The sequence below is a fragment of the Athene noctua genome, chromosome 2, assembly GCF_965140245.1.
Source record: "Athene noctua chromosome 2, bAthNoc1.hap1.1, whole genome shotgun sequence".
Classification (NCBI taxonomy): Eukaryota; Metazoa; Chordata; class Aves; order Strigiformes; family Strigidae; genus Athene; species Athene noctua.
In genome coordinates, this window is record NC_134038.1 from 121,261,721 (window position 1) to 121,278,283 (window position 16,563).

The following is a 16,563-nucleotide window of genomic DNA, read 5'->3' on the forward strand; positions in this document are numbered from 1 at the left end:
GTAGGGACCATCTGAAGAAAAGTGGGACTGGCCAGCCAGCACTGCTGTTCATCTTGGATAAAAGGGTAGCTCTCTGTGCTGTGAACTCGTGGAAAATGTGGAAGGGTCTGCAACTCTTAGGTGAAGTGGGGCTGTAACAGCCAGCGATTGCCTCCACTAGTGGTGTGCTTTTGGACTCTACCAATAATGTTTCCACTGATGCTGGTCCACACAGAGACTACAAGGTGTCTGGGGTGAAGGCCAGGCTGTGGTAGCCTGATATACCTGCCTGACATTGGAGAGCCAAAGAATCCCCCACCTCTTCCAGATTGGTCAAACCTAAACCAAACACTCCACTGGGGAGTGGGGTCAACCCAGGGACATGTGGGGTGACATACTGGTGGGGTGGGCCTCATTTAAACTGTAGCATCAACAGACTTTTAATGCTCTTTGTCTATGTTCACACAGTGGCTGCTGCAGGCAACACCCTAACTCTCTGCCACCTGTACAGATACCTATCTTGTTCTTAGCATCTCTGTGAAACCTTGCAATTAAAATGCTTCTACATTTTTTCAAGTTCAAAATCAGGGAGGAGTATTAACTACATCCACCTTTGCCCACATAATGCATTTATTTATCTGCCTCAAGCAGTCACTTCTTCCACCAGAGATGACACAGCTGTGGGCTCTACCACAGTGTTTAAAGCAAAATCATTTCAAGGGCAGGAAGAAACGCATGTGGTTCACAATGTCATTCATGTTTTCAGCTTTGAAAAAAAAAAAAAATAAATAAAAGGTAGTTATTTCAAAAGGAAAGGCACTTTATAAAGACGTGGTTATAGCCTTCGTATTTCTTCTGGACTGTTGTGCAGGTACGTGGGTATTGACAAACGAACCTTAACCCAAAAATAAGACTAGAGATGACCCAAAACTTTGCCTGACTGAGGCACTGCCACCAGCTTGTCATTCCCTTGCCTCCCACCACCACTTCTGAACCTAGGACTCCATTTTGACAAGCAAACAAACAGCAGTGCTCTCACTCCCTGCTCTGTCAGCTGCTTTTATGTATTTATTTATTTAGACAGCACACTTTGCTTTTTATGCTTTTTGTACTCTGTAAAATCTTTGAAGTGGTACCAATTGCAGTAAAATGGCTCTTCATTAACTATGACACTTTGTGAAGATATAAAATAGAAGTTATTTTTATTTGAGAACTAATCATGAATGCTGCCTAACAGAACAATGGAGAACTATAATGGAAGAACAAATAGAGGAAAAAAAGTAGGTGGTGACATTCATATCAGGTACAAGATAATTATAAAGTCTTTCAGAAGACAAGACTATTTCCAGGTATATTTTGAAGACAAATGTTAACCAACATGAAAAAAAACCCTCCTGGCTATCAAGGGAAACATACAAGATTTCAAAATAAAAATTTGTTTAAGATTAAACAAATAAACAAGATTTAAAGGCAGCAACTGTGAGTGCAAACAGGTATGACTGGAGTTGCATATGGAAGGAGAAGTGTGTAACATGTGAGGTGAAATGTTATGTCTGGAAATGGCGCTGGTCCTGCCTTGAATCTCAGAATAATCTAGCTGAGGTTTTACTTTTTAAGACAGACTATTATTGAAAAAAAACTGGTGTCTTTTTATTGAAAAAAAAAAAAAAAAATCACAGTTAGGGGTTTTCTGATAACCTTTAAGGGGAATTTTGTGAAAAGGGATCTTAACACTTCTCAGAATTCAGACAAGAACATTGTTGTATTTTTTCCTTCAGCTCCAATTCTACTAGAGAAGCAGCCACAGAAGATGCATTTCACTTACTGGCTGGCTCTGCAAGTGCTGCTCCAACATCCCTGGCTCTCCTGGTGGAGTAAAGCAAGACTCTACAGCCAGTTCTTACCTCGTCCTTATGCTGGAATGGTAGTTAATGGTGGGGGGGTGGGATGGTGGGGAAGGAGCAGGTTATAGGGACAAAGTAGGTGACAGAGGGCACCTGACCTTAGTTTGTGAGACCCACGGGAGGAACACTGAAGGAGAATTCCTCCTGGAGGAGCCTGATCCAGCACAACCTTTCATGATACCTCACAAAAAAAGCTATGGTTTGAAGTCCACTTGCTCCCAGAGTTCAGGAGCTGCTGCCCCTTTTCTTCTCAAGAGCTTTCATTAGGTCAGACATGAAATCTGCTTGCCTGCCTCCACCCCCACTTGGAGGTGGCCTGGCTGACTGTGGCTCTCCAGCTTGTCCTGTGTTTTCTAGCCCTTTTGAAGGAAGTGGCACAGGTTTCTTTGTTGGAGGTGGTGGCTTACTGGTGAGGGGTGAAGGTGGAGGGGGTAATGGCAGGTTTCCATTACTGCTGCTGGAGGGTGGTGGTGGTGGAGGCACAAAATCTGGAGGAGCTTCACAGAAATCAGTCGGTGGTGGTGGAAAATCAATCTTCAGTGTAGGTGGCGGTGCTGGAAAGCTGTCTGGATCTGTTAGGAAAACGCCGCTATCTCGTTTGACTTTGGAGGGTAGAATTGGTGAAACAGAAATAGCAGATGACCGCCTCTCAGGTGGAGGAGGAGGCTGAAGTGAGGTCCTCCTACTCTGGTACTTCTGCAGCCTCACCACTGACTGCGCCAGGCCAGGTGCACTGACATTATTGGGCTTAGCCTTTAATAAGCAGAAGGAATAAAAGGACAAGACACAGTCAGTGCATGTGTAAACTAATGCTGCTGCCTAAAAAAAGTGAGAAGATGTGAAAATATATGATAAGAGTTCAGTAGACAGCGAAATGAAGTAGAGTACATCCTGCCTGAAGAGTGCAAATAGTGTTCTGTTCTCTTTCTGGAGCTGCCCACAGAGCTTTGACAGTGGAAACCTCCATGTTGACAGTATTCATAGTGCTGCTTCAAGTGTTGTCCTCAGAAAATGAGTGCTTTTAAAATTTCAAAGAATTGCAGTTAGTGAGACATAGAAAGATATTTTCTCTATGTTCCACCCAGCTGTTTATTCCCTGAGAACATGGAGACTTGAAAAAATAAAATCTGTGCTGTGTTCTTACATCCAAAAATACTGAGCAAGATTTGAGAACATAAAAAGCAGATGTAGTTTTGGCTCTCACCCCCACTGTATCTCCATCTCCCATTCTAGCTGTGACTGCTGGGTCTCGGGATAAAGCTGAAATAATGAAGTCACCTGTATCTGCCTAACTCACAACAGCAGTAAAGCAGGAATAAGGTGGAGAGATTTGGGAATTTAAAGTTTACATGTCTGGATTCACCATCCCCTGCACTCTGTTGCATGGTGTGACACACATTCATCCGCAGGGCAGTGCACTGGGCCCCCTCTGCGGGAGGGAGAGCACTGCAAAGCAGTGAAGAGAGGCTCTTGGGAAAGCTGTCTGCCACCAATCTGTGTGGCGCACAGCGGGGAAAAGGACACTCCACCTGGCAAGGGTCACTGGTAAGCCCAGGGAAGGGGTGTCTCCTGCCTGCTAGGAAAGGCACATGCACACACCTCCTACACTTTCAAATCGATCGTGGAACAAACATGTCCTTGAAGCCACTATGTTCTAGCCATGTTTGCAAGGTCACGAGACGTTCAAACCCTCTGACAACTTTTCTGAAGGAAAAATGAATCCAAGCATCCATTGTAAAAGTTAAGAAAAATAAAATGTAGGGTAGAAGTTAATAATGGAGATTTTTATTTTGATAAAATTTTAGGTGACTTTTCTTTTAAACTGTATTTGCTAGTCAACACTCTGAAGATAAAGCAAGCTCATTTGGTGATATCTGAATGTAATTGCCTCTTTTTTCAGGTAGCAACTGGTTGACAGTCACTACACAAACATGCTACCTATTCTTGAAACCTGTGGAGGAGTCTACTGTCCTGAAAACAAAGCTTTGTAAAACATTCATTTCTGGTTATGCTAATTTATCAGTTTAGATCCAGCTAGCTTAGTGCTCTAACTGTAGCAGAGTGCACCCTAAAAGACTTCAGCTTTGGTCCCAGGCTTGTAGAAGCTGTGAGATAGAAACCAACATGTTTGCTTCTGCTAGGGAAGAGTGCTCTGCAACCCTGAAGTCAGCACTACTAATTCTGGCATTAGCTAAGTATAACATGCATGCCTTCCCTTCCTCACTCTCCCTGCCTACAGAGGTGGAAGTAAATGAGACACTGGAGGAGGGAACCACTGGCTGAGTTCTGAGAACATGATCTGCTCCAGAGGAAGTGAGGTTCAGAACAGAGAAACAGATCTTTTTAAAGGAGGAACAAAAAGACAGAAAGAGAAGTGTAGGGCATGTAATGCAGATAACAGAAAAATCCTAGGAATTTCATTTCACTCGTCCAGTGCACTTTATGCATGAAGGAGGGACTGAATAATGAACTGCAAACATATGCAGGGTTTTTTTTCTGCAGGATGTTTCTGAAGTCCTCATACTGTACCCTACTGACATGTAATGTTTTCTCTTACTTCTTCACTTTCTGCTTTCTTGCACACTCAGCTTTAGCTGTGTATAGCGTTCCCTCCTCAAAACACTACTGTATCCTTTGTGTTACTAAGGCAAGACCTGTTTTCTGGCAGAGAAAGAAAACGGCACCGAGGTTCTGGAAGCACAGATTGAGACTGTACCAGCAGGCACACTCCTATTCCTGCTACGTGAACTTGCAGCTATTTGTTCTGAAGAACAGAAGTGGTGTAAGGCTGTGCCTTCACCTCCATCAGTGGCTCCTTGCTTCTGTGCAATGGGCACACTGTTTGCAGTGTGTAAAGCATGAGGAGGAGCAGCAAGGAACCAGCCACTTTGCCTGGGAGCCAGATCCTTGTCACAACAGTACAATGGCACTTTGAGGGGGAAAGACAGTGGGTGAAGAAAAAAAAACTTGGACAAGTGGTTCACAGGTGCATTTTAACTAGGGCACTGCTAGTAACTGCTGACCCGTACCTCTAAAGTATCCACTTTCTTCTGAGTCTCTGAAAATTCTGCACTGGAACGACGAACAATTTGGGGAATCTCTCCATTTGACTGAACAGCACCTGGGACAAGGAGAGGAGATAGAGGGAAGAGAGTGTTACACTTTTGTGATATTAACCAAATCAGTGAATAGCAAACTAAGAAAAAGGCTCTAAAAAGTCTTCACAACTTCTACCGAGGAACCACTCGTTACAGGCTTTTCATACATAATTCAGTAAAATCCATGAGGATATCTGTTTTCTACGTCAGTCTTATTTTATGACTTTTCATATTCAGTTCATTACCTAAGGAAAATAAACAAGATGCCTTACATTAAAACTAGTATCTGTCCACATGCCTCCACTGTTGTAGCTGACAGTCCTACAGGATGTGCAAGTGGCAGAATTACAAAAGCATGTGATAGTATTATCAGAGTGTGTAAAGGTGTTGACTATTGTAAACAGTGATTAGAGAAGGGGACCATTAAGGCTGACACAGGAAGAGAGAAGGGAACTGGCTTTGGAAGGGAAGCTAAGCAGAAATCAAACTGTCATAGTTAAGCCCACCCTCTGGCCTTCCATCGTTTAAAGACCAGTCTTTTATAACAGCATTCTGAAGTTTGTAATGTGCTGTAGAATTACATTCCCAGTTTTTATTGCATGGCGTTTTTTCTTTACTTTAGGCTAAAGATTAAAAACTCCATAGTTTCATATCAATAAGAGTCACAAGAGCTGAAGGTTTGAAGTCCTACAGAGGGGCTGATCAATTCTCTTTAGCAAATGAGCTAACAGCTCTGAAACTTCTCGCCCACCTGGAATCACGGGAGATTTGTGAACCTCACTGTATTCTCAGATTAGCAAAGATCTGCTAGCTGCCTAAATTAAAGCTCTGCAAAACATCTGCCCACCATTACTGTATTCATAAGGGATATGCATAAATAACTCAGTACTGTCAAATGGATTAAGTGAATGTGACACCAAAGGACAAATTTGTTGGTTTAATTATGAAAAAATCCCCAGCCCCTGTATAGTCTGATGAGGATTAAATAAACTCTTCAGTTTACTCTAGGACTTTTGGAAGCTGTACATGTCAAAGTGCTTAGATACATACATTTGTAAACCTGAATGACTACCTTAGCTCTACTATACTTCACAGTTCTGAGATCCAGTCAAGTTCCTCTCATGTACTTTTTGGATGCCAGTGAACCCTCAGCTGTCTGCAATATAAGTCTAAGCACAAAGATGGTTTTAAATCTTAGCGTGTACTTTTCTGATTAGCAAAGAGGTTCCATGTGCATAAGAAATAAATTATTTTTATTGCCATGCCTGCAAATCACAGGATTGACAGAGAAGTAAGACAAACTCTGCAGTGTACTGAATCTACTAGGGCTATTTAGGCTTCTAGGGATGACAGAAGATGATCTGAAGTCCTGTTTTATGCCTGTGCCTGCATGTCATTCAGCATATTTAATCTAAAGTACCATTTTGATCATTCAAACTACAGTCTGTGTTTGTCGAAGGACTAACATGGAAGACAGTGAAGAGATAAACCCAATCTTGTGGCTGTAAATGCTCAGCAGAGAGAGATGTATATCCCTGGGTTCTGTGGCCATGCCCTCAAGTAAAGCAAGTTACTGTCTCTCCTCACTTCATCTGCTGTCGGTAGCAGAGCAGGAGTTTGGGCTTCACGCTACTGTTCAAAGACATTGCAGCCCTCAGTCATGTTGAGATTTAACTAAATGAAAGAGAACAGGGAGAGATCCACTCTATATAGTGCAAGGTATAGTGTTCTACTTGGCAAATATGATATACCAGAAAGTTGGGACATGGCTAAATGGTAATCTGTTTCTTCTTCTGTCAATGGATTTCATAAACTATGCAGGATTTGATACAGCAACTCCTGCCACACACACTACATAGCACTAAGCTACACACAGTCAGTCAGCTAAAGGACCCCCAGTCAATCCAGTATGTGAGTTCATGCATTCTATTATTAAGATTTATTTTTAATTTAAATGTTCTAGTACTCTTTGCAAGTCAAGTTCTCCAAAATTCTATGTTGAATTAATATTTGTTTTAAGAAAAAAAAAAAGTAGTCCAAAGATATTGCAAAATGTAGACACTCAAAATACAATGCAAAATATTGAGCCTTGTAGTGATAAGGAACATCTGAATAAAGCAACATCGTTTATCTTTCAGACACAATGATACTGTGCTGGCACACAACATACACTGTTTCTTTAGTGTCCAAAGACACACATAGTGAGGCAGAGAGACAAACAACATACTTTGCCTGAGATGTGCCTGGCACTTGGGACACCTCAGAACCGCAAACTATACAGTTCAGGGTATACATGAACACACAAATGCGGCTACAGCAGTGTGACCAGGGAATACAGGCTACGCGAGATGCGAGAACAGAAGTTCTACCTGCCTTCCTGAACATCGCTTTTGGCTGCCACTGAAGCTCACACAGGACTGTAGTTTTCTCTAGCTGATTTCAGCTTATATTGAAATCAGACCACAGAAATGGCTATACAGCCATCTGAAAACAGAACAGAAGAAAATATACTTTGTTCCATTTCCAAAACATGAGCCAAAAACTACTCATAAGCAGTTCAGGTTACAGTATTGTAAAACCTGGGGCCTGGCTATATAGGGCAGTAATGATAACTGTAAGTCAGCAAGAATCACAGTGACTTGCCTCAATTAGAACGCTAATGATCCTTCAGAGATATTTCCATAGAGACAATATACATGACTGAAATCTTTCCAGGCTACTTAACCATTAAATAGGATCCATTAGTTAAGATTAATAGTATAATTTATGATCGCATGCAGCGTTCCTGGATTCTAGTCAGGAGCTGAAGTTACACAGACGTACAAAATACTTTATAAGGGCTTGATCCTGCCCACATCCAGTTCAGACTGCAGCACCAGTGCGGAGCCCCATTGGCCAGCCACCTCCCTACTGCCATCAAGACCAGAACACAAGATGCTCCATGACTGTCCCATCTACCCTCTCTAAAGTACCCCCCCCCCCAAGCATCAAAAAATCCCCTGATGTCAAAACAGTCTACTGTTACTGTGTCTGCCTACCCTAAATGTGCATTTATTACCATGATTTGACTCCAAGGCATAGAAGAAAGACCACACTCTTCTCCCACATACCAAGAAAAGGCAAACTAAAGCCTTGGAAAGGTGTCTGGAGGATCCTGAGTTGTCTATATGAGAAGTAAGAAGCTAGTACTGATTTTGACTTTGCTTGTCTTATGACAGTAAGTAACTGGCCAGCATGTCCTTCCTAACAAATAAAGCATATCTAAAGCACATGAACTAAAAACATTCATGCAAGTTACAGCTAGTATCATGCACAGTTGTATCCATACAATGATAAAATAGGTAACAACAATGTGATAAAGCTACTGGAAAAGTAAAGTTAGAGAATAACTCAATCCTTTCTTCCTGTGCGTCCTTCTCCTAACACCCACACTGTTATCATGCAAATGAAAGGCTAGGAAAGAGAGTGGCTTGCCCTATAATAATCTCTTCTGGAAATGATCATTCTCAGAATATCCCACTCATCCCTTTTACTTATTAGAAGAAAAGCTCTGCTACAGGCAGTGTAGAGATTGGCAAACAGTAAACTTAAAGACATGGACCCTAAGTCCATAAAATGTAAAGGGAGGATAAAAGATTTGCATTCAGATGCCAACAGAAAAATACCTAATTAAATTACGCAGATTTAAAATTACCTTTGGTAGGCTGTCTTTGTATTCTTCAAGTTCTAACTTTAAAGTGAGAGCTCTGCTGCTAGCTTAGTTATAGATCAGAGCTACACTGGGCTGTCTAGAACAAGATATTGTCTCGCTGAATCCATGGGACAGCTTTCTGAACAAAGACTGTGTGCAACACTGATGATGACAGAAGAGGACAACAAATGTAATTTCATCTGCTGTGACAGCATCAGTACCTGCTGATAAGGATCCTGCTGGGGCAGCTGATTCCACCGTCCCTTGATTTGCCCACCGAGAGGACAAGCCAGATTTCTTCACGGCACATTTGTAATTATCATATAGCGTCTTGCCATACTGCAAAACAATTCAAACAATACAATAAACATGGTGTTAAGCTTGAAATAGACCAAGTATTCATTTTGCTCTCAGACAACTTTCCTGACCCCATTCCCTCCTAGCCAGTTTTGTTAAAAAGTAGCTTTCTAAAAGTGCTGTGCCTATTTCTGTACGGGGCCAGGTGGAAAACATCTCCACAACAGCACAATAAAACATGAATCCCTGTGACCAAATACGGTCCTACTGATATCACTCACATTTTATGATCATTTCAGCATCTGTTAACATCTTGAAACTTGGCTTTAAAACCAACTGTTCTCAATAAATATCTTTTTCCATTGCTTTCCAAGTTATTACATTTTCAGACTTGGGACAGACTCCTGGGCTCTAGAGCAAACATCTCTGTCAGAGTAAGACACAAAATAATTTGATGTTCACCCCACACCTTTGTTGGATGTCACCCTGCAGCAGAACTGACAGAAAACAATATATACCTAACAAGAGCAGGTCTGTATAGCCAGGTACAGACAATATACTGGACTATCTACAAATCCATCCCCTTAATATTTTGTGCAAATCAAAATCGTCTGTGAGTCTGGATCTTTTTGAAGAGGGCAGGGCAGACAATTTGGGCAGGACTGTTAGAAAAAAATCACAGCTGGACTGACCAGAGCTTGCACATCTTTAGCCACAGCATACTGTTATTGTGCCAGATAACTGCGGAATTAGTTTTACAAGTACATGACTTTTAGAGCTACAGAATTCACTCTCATGTTAATGAGAAAAACACACTGTTAACTAGGGTACAGGAATATTCAGCAAACCCATCCATGCCCTTCTGCTCTTTCTTTCTATGGTAAAATTAGCATGAATGTCCATTCTTGTCACAGTATTTCCAGTTGAGGTGATGACAGTCAGTAACCTGAGGAAGACAGGATTTTACAGAAAACATATTTGACTACGTTTACTTTTAATCCCACCTTGGCAATTCTTATTCCCGTTACCCACTGATGCAGGGTTGCTTGATCATCGCAGCATAAGTACTTGATATATTGTGACTCCTTTTGAATCTGGGGGTGCTGAAAGATATTGATTCATAAAGTAAGACAAACACAGAAATCAAGTCACCATATACAAGAGTGAAGACACTGCACAGTGACCTTGATGAGAACACTGCCTATAGGCATCATGTTAACTTGAAGGTGACTTGAAAAAAAAAAAAAAAGAAACAGCAAAAACAGAGTATAAGAAAATATAAAAAAAGATGGTGATTATGAAGTATACATGAGTTACCACTGGCAGCATTTGCTTGAAATAATTTTTATGCATTGTAACACAAGTTCAAGAGCTACAGAACTCTTTAAGAGTGATCTAAGAGTTTAATGAAGTCTACAAGTGCCATGGTTCAAGGTCTAACACTCCATGTATAAACACTGGAAAGGAAGTCTGTTTCTCATTGTGGTTTGTCATCTGTAAGGCATCCAGACTGAACACTGAACATAATTAGTTTTCAAAGACTATGTTAAATTTGTTTAAGCATAAACTGATTTTTCCTTCTGACTATCTTTTGTTAGGCCTAGTTCTAGCTTTCTTCCTATACATTTTTATTCTGCTTTACTCTTGCTGTTGTTTGCCAACAGTTTTGTAATACTGCCATATGTTCCAGATAGAGGATCATTCAAAATGCAGTGCCATCAGAAGTTAACGTTTTTTGTTTGTACCAGAAACCTTTACAATTTTTAAAATTTTTGTTCTTTTGGGCACACTTTAAGATCTCTTCCCCTTACTGATCAATGTAGTGGTATGTGGTGACGTTATCATTGCAACCCGAAGTCCACCAAAATGCCAGGCTGCCTACTTGCTTGAGACTGAATATCCTACGACTCTGCAGGAATTTGGTTCCTCTGCTACAGCAGAGAAGGCTCTAAGTCTTTAGCAGCTTGGATGGATATCTTTTGATATGCAAGGAAAAGAATGAAACCAAAGGAAAAGGCTCCATTACCCCTCATTTATGTGTTCATTTCAATTTATATTCTTATAAATTACAGATGCACAGTTAATGAAATCTTGTAAACGCACAAAAGAGGAACCAAATATGCTCCAAGAATTCACTACTGTCAAACCACTCTCTTTTTGGCCTGGGCAGTTGAAAATTCAAAGCATACTTCCACCTAGCAGCAAGGACCCCAGTTTTATACATGCTTTTAAGCCCCCAAAGCAGAGCAGTGCTGGACATGGGGAAGTCAGCAAGATCCCTTGCAGCACAGGGCGCTGTGAGCAGCCCACCAGCCAAGGCCAACGTAGGCGTTTCCTCGCAGATGCCTGCTGATGGCTGGGGTGTCCCTGCACGGTGGCCAAACCCTGGCCACCGCTGGGTGATCCAGGGGTTCAAAAGCAGAGCTGAATACAGATGTCTTGCTCCTCAGTCATGTGTCCTGTTTCCCTCTCAGCGCTGCAAACACCATGCTTCCCTTGTTTGTGCTGACCCAACTGTTCATGAGGCTCAGTTATGATTTGAAAAAACAAGGAACTGGTCTGGTCTGGGTTAAATATAACCTATTTCATCATTCTGTAGTTCTGGTTTATTTTATTTGAACCCAGCAGTACACAGCATGGCCCCACACACAGTGTGGGGATAAGGGGCTCTGTGGCTTGGGTAAAGAACAAGTAGCAAGGGGTGGATGAGAGGATGGGACTGTGCAAGCCAGCACTGCTGCCAAAGCCCTGTATCATCAAATTACAGACCAAGAGTGAACACACCATGAAGATAACTATGAGGAAGAAAAGAACAAAGGGATGTTACTTTTGAGGGGTCTCACAGTGACAGATGTGTCCCAAGGCAGTGTTGTGGGTAACCATGTTAGAGCTCCCAGCGTGTCTGAACCCAGCTGCTCACACACGTACCTTCGTCATTTTTCTGCAAACACAGAGCTGACCATCTCCCCTGGACGATGAGTATGCAAAGTCCGTGTCAGCCCTCTGGAAGGGCCCATGGCTACCTTATTCTATTACTTTGCTCTTGGGCATTCCCAAGGTGAGAGCTAGGCATATCTCACTTTGCAAGCTCAGAGATGCCATCTCACTGCCACGAGGTGCCTTAACTGCAGGGCAGACACCATGCCTGTCCCAGGGACCTACGCCTCACCCACCTGATACATTCACACACCATGCTTTCACACAGGTCAAAGCACGGGACTGGATCTTGCTGCTATGCACATACGCCACATATAAAACAGCGGCAGTAACCAGGGCCCCTGGACAAACAGCCTTCCCCAGCTCCCCGGCGGCTGCATGTCCCTGTCGCCAGCAGCCCCAGACAGCCTGGATGCTGCCCAGAGTGGGCTCCACTACTGCAGTACGTGGTCAGGACACAATGCCTGACAATCCTTATTTCCTTCCACTATATGGACCAAACACAGTGATAACCATTACAGAATTCAGTCTGAATGGTATCTTTAAAAGGGAACTGTAAGAAGGCACTTCTCTGTGTGCCAGAGTACATCCCACAGACCTAGGAGACATTATCACCAAAAAACCCAAAAGCACCAGAAGGTGCAAAGACACTGCAACCCTGCGTAAATTCAATTCTTCAAGCACTCTTCAACCAGCAACTAGCAATTTTGCTCCAGTGTGTAAGGTCCTACTGAATCCAGCAGATGGCACCCAAAGCTTTCAAAAACGAAATAAGCAAGGACTTGTTTTTTTCCTCCTTTTTCATGACAATGAAGTTTGATAGGCCTACATATCTCCCCTCATTTTCAAACACCACATCCACCGACAGTTTTTTATTACAAAAGGAAAAAACCCACACTTCCACACTTCTATAATTTAACAGATAACTCATGCAAACATCTGGAAGAAAGTGCACACTGCATAAACAAGGCAAAAGAGGACATGGCATATAGCAAGCTAGGTAACGGTGCTTCACATAGACACTGCCCTGCCACAGGAATCTGCTGCTGGGGAGCTCAGAGGGGCTGCTGCAGACCTCTCCTCTGGGGCACCCTACAGAAACATCAGTTTCACACTAACACCTGTACTGTGTCAGATCAAATGTCCCTGAACCCAGTATCTGGACTTTGACAGTGGCCACAAAAGGATACTGAGGGAAAAAAAAGAACAAGACAAGCACGTATGATACTTCCTTCTCTGTACTCTCCCTGTCTGCAACTATTTCCACATCAGGGGGTTTTCTGAGCTGGATGGGGTTTGTCCGTATTTAGGTTCTTCAATAGATTTCTCCTCCAGGTACTTATTCAGTCTTTTATTGAGCCCAGAGTGAGTTCTGGCATCCACAACATCTTTTAGCAACAACCTTCCCAGGTCAGCTACACACTATGAAGAGCCAGCTGCCTTTGCTCTGAATCTGACTGCTATGAGCTTTGTGTAACATTCTGGTTTTGGAAGAGAAACTGAATGGCTGACCCCCATCCACACCTCTCCATGCCACTCCTGAGCCTAAAGGTCTGCATCATACTCCTGACAAGTTGTCTCTTTTCCAGCCAACAGGCTTCTAGTCTCTGAAGTCGTTCTTCAAGTCAAGATCATTCCGTACCTTTGTTTATCCTTGCTGCTCCTCCTTGATGCTTTTCCAAGTTTATTATATCCTCTTTTTTGGTGAGAGGAAACCATGGACTTCTGCCATGGTATGGCAATGTTCGCTGTTTCATTATCTGTGCCTTTCCTAATCATTCCTAATGCTTGATTTACATATCTGGCCACTACTGAGCACTGAAACAAAGCTTTCACCAAGTTATACACCATATCAGCATCTTTCTCCTCAATGGTACAGGTCAGCTCAAAGTTAGTAATTTCACAGGTGATGTTCTGATCGCATTTGTCCCTATGCACATTACTGTGTGTATACCTAGATCATACATTATTTATGATTGTATTGTCCAGAACCTAAGCCTCACAATAGCCTTCCAGAATTCTTCAGTCTGTCCTTTCTTCAATGATCTGAATAATGTAGCATCATCAGCAAGCTTCCTCACCTCACTGCTTACCCTATGAATATTTTGTGGGGTTCTCAACATCCTGAGATGTTAAGAGGGAACTGTCGGTGAACAAGGCTAGAGTATCCCATGCCAGACAACATGGAGTTATTTACTGCCTACTCTCTACCCCTATCTTTTACTAGCTATTGTCTCCACTGGGCAAACCATCTTTACTACTGACATTCACCAGTGGGGCCTATTCCAAATGACCCCAATCAGTTCCTTGATTAAATTACTCCAATCAGCAACCATGATTAAATGCAGTCGCAAGTATATTCTGTCAATTAGGGACCAAACTAGCAAGCTGCTGAACACCCAGCTCTCATAAGGAAGGTTAAACACCTCAAAGCCGTTCAGGCAGTACGTATCTTTGTAACAGCTAAGAACTGTATTGTCTCTCACCTTCCAAGAAGCAGCAGCACTGGCTCTTTTTTTATGAGTGACTTTACCAATGCCACCTAAATTGTAACTTTGTGCTGGACCCATAGTACACTGAGGTTGACTGGAAATATGCCCATTGCCTTTCCCGGGCTTTGGATCAGGTCTAAGTAGGACTGTTCTGTGCTGCCAGTGCAGCTGGGTCCAGGGCCAGACCACGGGATCAAGCACCAGCAACACCAAGCTTAATACTGAAGGTTTCTAGCTGTACAAGATTATCAGAGAGTGGCTCAGATATGGCATTTGGCTTCCTGGGCCTTTTAGATGCATGAAGCATGCTACTTTGGATGGGAAGGTATAACGTTTCAGCCAAGAACTGTCACACCCCACCCCAGCAGCTTGCTCACTTGGGAAGAACTGTACCATAGTGGAACTTGGCAGTACAAATGGCAGAAGTCTCTGCTGTCGACACTGACTTTACAAGCTCAAGTCTCCACTAAAAACTTCAGGTCACATGCAAAATCTATTAGATAGTACATTAAAATGCTGACTCAGAATAATCAATTCAAAGAAGAATGTGGACAGCTGAAAGTCCCTGGAAATGATGACTTGGTGTGAAGATCCTTGTGAATTACCTTCCTCCTTTCACAGCTCCTGTGTCTCAGGATAGTTGTTCAGTAGAGCACACAGATGTAAGGATCTGTAGTCACTACGCAAGTCTGGTTTTGCTAAACTAGATTCATAGCCCCTGTAATAACCTCTCTGTGAGACTAACAGAGGTCATAACAGTATCATAATGACAGTCATGTGAGAAATACTGTATTTTTAGGCAAAGTAACACTAACCTCAGTATGCCACAGCTTACACGTCTTACACATATAGACAGATAAATTATTTACTTATATGATGCATACTGTGTCCTGAAAAGGTCATTAAAATCATCTGACAACAAAGCGAAAACTTCCTCTGGAAAGGTTTATCACCTTCACCTCTGAAACATGCAGCACCAAAATGAATTATGAAAGACAACTGTTTAAAAAGTAACCACCCCAGAAGTCATAGTTTGAATGAAAAGTGATAATATGCAAGTAGAAAGAAACTCCGGAATTTTTGTGAAAAAAGTTCAATAGTGCTTCAAAATAATACAGTGTATTAAAACACAACATGATTTGACTACAGTGATCTTTTTCTCTATGTCAAAACTCTTAGTAGTGAAGAATTAGTCACATCATTGGCCTTGATTTTTGGAAGTGTGGGATGGACACCGGTCCAGTTACTTATTAAGGGCCAAGCACCTCGAACATCACCCTGCAAAAGGATGTGCCATGTTCCACCTGGAAAAACACTGAAAAGGTTTGGAACTGAATCTAGTGTTCTCTGACCCACTGTCTCCTCGACAAGTATCAACTGTCTAGAGATAAAGAAAGCAGAAGCACTTGAAGATAAAGACCTTATTTTCTGGAGAAGCTTAAAAAAAATATTTGTGCACAGATTACATTTTCAGATATAAAGTAAACTCTTTGCCTAAGGCAAAAAAAGATAGAACACACTGAAAACCTGATGAAGTGGGAACTGAACTATGTGGTTTCTATGGTTTGTGCCAAAACAAATGACTAAAGGCCATGTGTGCATGAAATTAAGAGATTATTCCAATAAAATGTTCTTTTGCTTTGCCTTCTTCCAACACTGAAGATGAAAAGTAAACTGAAGTTATTCAGGCATCTCATTGGATTCCTTGCCCCAAAATACATGGATCATTGCTCAGTCTCTGAGGCAGAAACAATAGTCAGAAGCATAAAGAGTGACTAACTTTGGATCAAAAGCTTTGGTTTCAGGCCAAATTTTCACAAAATGGTCAATGTTTTGGATACATCTTCTACTGATGAACTTGTGCTAAGATAGCTTCTCAGAAAAGCTGAGACTCATCTGTCTCCCATGACTGCAAGTAGAATTAATACTCAGAACCTTTCAAAAAAATTACACTGAAGTGGTTCAAATTTGTCATCTACTATTAAACATGGTCAAATTCTGATGCTATGCACTCCACACATTAAGATGACCAGGCTGAACTGATGTTTTGAAGACATGTGTGAACTGTACAGATAAAACATTAACTGTCCTATTATAAGGAAATTATTCTTTTGACCTACATTTCTCTAATGACTGAGATAAAATTTTTAGGTAATTAAAAATAT

General features: G+C 41.9%; 1 protein-coding gene across 1 annotated transcript in view; it reads right to left on the reverse strand.

Annotated features, from left to right (window-relative positions):
• Nucleotides 1-1,192: 1,192 nt before the first annotated feature.
• The window catches only part of APBB1IP (amyloid beta precursor protein binding family B member 1 interacting protein), a 69,524-nt gene continuing 54,153 nt past the window's right edge, over nucleotides 1,193-16,563 (reverse strand). Inside the window, exons 11-14 of the mRNA XM_074900097.1 lie at nucleotides 9,974-10,072; nucleotides 8,894-9,011; nucleotides 4,913-5,004; nucleotides 1,193-2,636 (exon numbers count right to left, since the gene is read on the reverse strand). Of these exons, the coding sequence (XP_074756198.1) occupies nucleotides 2,109-2,636; nucleotides 4,913-5,004; nucleotides 8,894-9,011; nucleotides 9,974-10,072 (837 nt within the window). The 3' untranslated portion in view covers nucleotides 1,193-2,108. The remainder of the gene's footprint in view (nucleotides 2,637-4,912; nucleotides 5,005-8,893; nucleotides 9,012-9,973; nucleotides 10,073-16,563) is intronic.